The sequence below is a fragment of the Capsicum annuum genome, chromosome 3, assembly GCF_002878395.1.
Source record: "Capsicum annuum cultivar UCD-10X-F1 chromosome 3, UCD10Xv1.1, whole genome shotgun sequence".
NCBI lineage: Eukaryota > Viridiplantae > Streptophyta > Magnoliopsida > Solanales > Solanaceae > Capsicum > Capsicum annuum.
Window position 1 is genome coordinate 148,894,157 of NC_061113.1, and position 5,378 is coordinate 148,899,534.

Here is a 5,378-nt window from a genome sequence, read left to right on the forward strand (position 1 = left end):
ATTTTGTTTTAGTTAGGTTTCCCATGCTATTTTGAGACTCAATAAATAACCTTGAGGTCTTTATGTAATAGTTGACGTACTTTGACATATTTTTACACACTTTATACTCTTGTTCTTGGTTTTTGGATATGTAATCAATTCGAGGCTTTGGATTTTATTCTTTTATTATTGTGCAATTAGTTCTATGTTTTCTTTATCAAATTCCATGAATTGCTGCACATCCATGAGTGGATAATTTCCTTAATTAGGTTTGTGTTAGTGCATTAACAAAGTAGGGAAAATGTGAGATTCATTTAGATCATTGTTGTGGCATGTGTTGAGATCTTCTTTGTATTGATTGCCTCTTAAGTTACTACAAAACTAAGGAATTTCCTGTATTCGTAATCATCTTCACAAAGGATTTTGAGATTGGAAAAAAAATTACAACAGTGATCGAGGCTATCAACCCTCGTCTAATAACTTAAGACCCACAAGGTGACAGTTAAACTGGGATTAAAGGCAAGGATTAGTAAGGCAATTATCAACCCTCATCTAATAACTTGAGACCTACAAAGTGATAGTTAAACTGGGATCAAAGGCAAGGATTAGTAAGGCGAAACCCCAATACTCACAAGATGAGGGGTGAAATTTACTAATGAGTCCACAAGAAAGTTGGTGATACCTATCTTGTTAGATTCTGCATATGTAGTAGTGAGATAGTCTGACTGAGCATGAGAAACCTACAGAGTTAGAAGTCAGGGGAACACAGTCCTAGTCTTCATTTCAGATTGTTTATAACTAAAAACATTTGATTCTTTTTACTCTTTACTAATAACAACAAATCTCCACATTTGCTTTTCTACACTGCTTGACTATTTTAGCAAGTTTGAGAGATATTCTAGCCTATGCCTTATGGGTTCTAACCCAACCTAGTTGGGTTACTATATTTCACATCGACCGTATTATACTTCAAAAAGGTGTAGTCTTGGGTGACATCAGATTTTGGTAGTGTTGCCAGGGAATATGGTTGCAAAATTATTGATTAAAATTGTTGAAGTTTTCAGATTTTATTTTTTTGTTCTTCTTGGGGCAAACAATGGTGTATGCCTAGCACAAGGAGTCAAGGCAATCCCGAACTCCCCATTAATCCTGATTCAGAAAAATCTAATATCCAAATAGTTGGATGACTAAACACGTAATAGAACGTAATCTTGAAGAGGTTCGGGATAACCAAATGGTATGCCTCTCTCTCCATTTGGTGTTCTTCAGGAGACTACAGATCAGACTACTGATAGATTACTAGCGGAATCCAATGCAGCGAGGGATGTGGAGGCCTATTGTATAGCTCAAGAGGTAGAGGTGGCGAGGAAGAGACATAGAGAAGATCATTCAGAAAAATTCAATAAAAATCGAGAAAAAATTTGAAGGGGTAGAGCTCAAGTACACCCAACCTATCAGTACTTACAACTATATGATGATTTGGATGAGGACATAGGATACGTTCAGCCAATTGAGAAAGAAGCTATCATTCCCCTACATTACCATTGAATGGGAAGTTTGACATCACTAGTGCCATGATCCAACTGTTGAATCTGAAGGGTGTGTTTGCGGGCTTGCCTATTGATGATGTAAACATGTACCTTATTAATTTTATTAAGATTTTACTGTCAAACACTATACCGGGGGTAGACCAGGAAGCTCTTAAACTCAGGTTTTTCCCCTTTTCTCTTACTTGTGAAGCTACATTATGGTTAAGGGAACTTTCTCGTGGGTCAATTACTACTTAGAATGATTTGCGGAGGTAGTTTTTAAATTTCTTGTTTCCCCTATCCAAAATGCTACAGTTGAAGGATAAAATATATGATTTCAGGCATTTTCACTCTAAATAATGTATGAGGCTTGATTTTGGTTAAAAAAAAGTTGATGATGGTTCCTAATCACAGGATTTCAGGGCAGAATTTACTTGAAATATTCTATAAAGCCCTTAATACTATTTCTAGAGCTATGGCAGACACTATTACTTGTGGATCATCCATGCGCCAATGATGGGAGATAGCGTCAGAGATATTAGATCAGATCTCTCTCACCAACTGAGGGTGGAATACTAAGGAGGCTGAGAGAGGTGTTGTACTTATTCTATTGGTGCCTATAGCGAGCACAGAGTTATAGATGACAACAGTGGTGCAAGAGCTTTCTCGGCTAATGACAGAGGTTGGATTGTTGAAAAAGTAGTTCGTGATGATGGATTCTGATAAGGTGAATGCAATGGAATCACAGAGTAAGGCCTCTAGATCATATAATTCTAATTTGGAAGAAGAGGTGAAATATCTGGATAGAGAGTTAGTGGATTTTAGATTCAAGGGGCAAGGTAACTGAGTTAAAAAATACTATGGGGATAGGTACAGAGATCGGATTCAAGAGAGGGATAGTGACTGGAGATGTAAGGATAATTACAAAGAGAAGGGTAGTATATATGTTCCACCAGGCAGCTGTGATAATGAATCAAGGATGGAGGCTATGTTTTCCAAGCTAGTAAAGCGTCATGAAAGTCAGGAAACATGCATTAAGGAGATTAAGGCAGACATCATAGGTTTGACCCAGAAAGTAGAATCGTATGCTACTGGGATCAAATAGTTGGAGCAGCTATTTGGCCAATTGTCAGTGACTTTGAATCAGTGGCAACTAGGAACCCTTCCAAGCAATACAATTTAGAATCCTAAGAATGACGGTCACTGTATTACAATTACCACTCAAAGTGGTAAAACAAATGTTAACCCCTCAATGCCTATGGTTGATGAGCTGAAGAATGATAGTGTTGCTGTTGAGGAGACACCTAAAGTGGAGATATAAAAATTGACAGGTGGTGGTAATAGTGTGGAGAAGGATAAAAAAATGGGGAAGGCAGTTGATCTTGTGTTAAAGACCATTCCACGACCTCCCCTCCTTATCCTTAGAGAATAAGAAATAATATGAAGAGAAGTATCAGAAGTTCATGTAGATGTTGAAAAAACTATCCATTAATATTCCTCTTGTAGAAGCTTTGGAGCAGATCCCTGGCTATGTGAAGTTTATGAGGGACTTGGTAACTAAGAAGCGGATGGTGATCTTTGAGCCAACGGATAATGTGCACCATTGTAATGTTGTGGCTACTCGATCGTTAGTGGAGAAAAAAAAGGACCCCAAAGCATTCACTATTCAAAGTACTATTGGGTCCTTCAACTTCTCTTTAATTTTATGTGATTTAGGAGCTATCATCAATCTCATTCCGTTGATGGTATACAGACGGTTGGGGTTCAGGGCACTGAAACCTCTATCCATGAGGCTGTTGATGGCTGACTGGACTATCAAGAAACATGTTAGAATTTTATGTGATGTAATGGTGAAGGATGCATCCTTTATATTTCCATCTAACTTCGTGATCTTGGACTACGAGGTGGACTTTGAAGACCTTATCATCTAAGAAAAGCCTTTCCTAGCTACGGATAGGGCCTTGGTGATATTGAGATGGCACAGATGAAGTTTAAACTCAATAATGATGTCACGACCCAATTTCTCAAGTCATGAAGTCACCTACTATAACCCACCAGTAGGCAAGCCAAAACTGTAGTATGATATGGCAAGTAACAGACTACCTGTAGAGATAAAGGAAAGAATACAAAAAGATAAAAGTAAAGGAAAGAATACAAAAAGATGAAAACACAAATTAAATACAATATAGTCCGAAAACCTGGTGGTATCAGTACAATACCTTCTACAAAACAAGAATCCAAAGAGAAATACAAATGAATATACTAATATAACTTATCTCTGAATACATCATAGAGATTAGTCTAGTACATAAGAGAGAGATAAGTAATTCTCTAAATGTCAAGAGCTCACTCTAAGTCGCTGAACCACGGCTTCTCCACACAATGTATACATCAATGGCAATAACCCGTACTATGATCTGTAGGCTGCAGAAGTGTGGTATGAGTACCAAACATGTGGTGCTCAGTAGGCAACTATAGATTGAGCTCCAAAGATAATGCATGTATATATAAGCATATAAACAAAGTGGAAAACTACACTTATATATCCAGCAAACATATGAGATAGCCATTTAGATAATAAGGATAAACTATCCTATTCATGTTCAAGAGACTAACATATTAAAGCTATGGAAGTAGTAAGAATGCACTATCTTATTCCAGTCATACTTAGGAATCACAACACTACACTGTATATCACTAGCCAATATGCAAGTAAGAGTAAAAAGAAGATACATATAAGTATACAAGGCTAAGGAATGAGTATATGATCCGAGTAAATAAAAGAAAAGAGGGATACATGGTAATATCATAGCTGCATATAGCTAAGTATGAATATGTATATAAGTATATAAAGAAATTCTACTCGAAGTATAGCCTAGATCATTAGACTAGCTATTTAAGACCTCTTAACCATAGTAGGAGCTATTGCTAGAATACTCAAGGTCGTAATCCATATATCAAGTCATTATATAGTCATGCATAGTAATATAATAGTAAGATACAAGAAGTCTGAATCATACCCCAAGTTTCGATACTGAATAAATGACCAATTTGTCATAAACTAGCCATAACAATGATAATAACAATATCAATAACAGCATGAGTAACCGTCTATTCTGGACAATCAAATATCTAACCAAGCTAATCACGTACCCCCACCGCCCAGGCTCAGAAAGTTCAACCAACATACAACGCCCCATAAGGAAAAGTCATCACCCATAACTACATAACCCTTCTATACGAGCTGATAGATATAGGCATATACTGATGATAGGTGATGCGCATGTAGGAATGAATGCAATAGAATCCACGATACCATAGTCAATCCAAGTATCATAATATATATCCAAACTCGAACCAGTAAGTATAACAATAGCCAGACTTGAACCAGTAAATATAATCTATAGCCAGACTTGAACTAATTAATATAATCAATAGACGAACTCAAACCGATAAATATATCATTAAGACTCAAAATTGAACCAGTCATTAATATCGCCAAGACTCGTAATTGCACCGAACAAAAATAGAAAATAAATACCCTCAATATCGTCAACATCATTAATATCATTAATACACACACATATATATAATAGGTGTAGGGACTCAAGCCAGGGATTAAAAGAATGTAAATCCATAATTCTATTGCCCAGAGTGGTCCTCGGGACTAAATCATTATAAAAGCATGGAAAGGGCTAGAATTTCTCATAAGAAGAGAAAATAGTAGTATCCAAAATCATAGACCAAAATCTATCTCAGTCATATTCTTAAAACATCATTATTAACTTCTTTTGATATCAGTTATCTATTAAGACGGGCAATTATTATTTGGAAGAAGTCCGTTTAAAAGGTGGAAAGTGGAATTTAACC

General features: G+C 36.4%; 1 protein-coding gene across 1 annotated transcript; it reads left to right on the forward strand.

The window, feature by feature from the left end:
• Positions 1-2,220: 2,220 nt before the first annotated feature.
• On the forward strand, positions 2,221-3,439 carry LOC124896738. Its single transcript, XM_047408499.1, has 2 exons — positions 2,221-2,347; positions 3,015-3,439. Exons 1-2 carry the CDS (start codon positions 2,221-2,223, stop codon positions 3,437-3,439), a joined length of 552 nt encoding a protein of 183 aa, XP_047264455.1.
• Positions 3,440-5,378: the final 1,939 nt, after the last annotated feature.

What these genes read in the sequence shown, in the direction of transcription:
- LOC124896738 (XM_047408499.1), top strand. Translation starts at nt 2,221, where the DNA reads ATGGATTCTGATAAGGTGAATGCAATGGAATCACAGAGTAAGGCCTCT. An exon ending in TTTTAGATTCAAGGGGCAAG is followed by an intron (nt 2,348 to 3,014) that starts GTAACTGAGTTA and finishes TTCCTCTTGTAG; the next exon opens with AAGCTTTGGAGCAGATCCCT.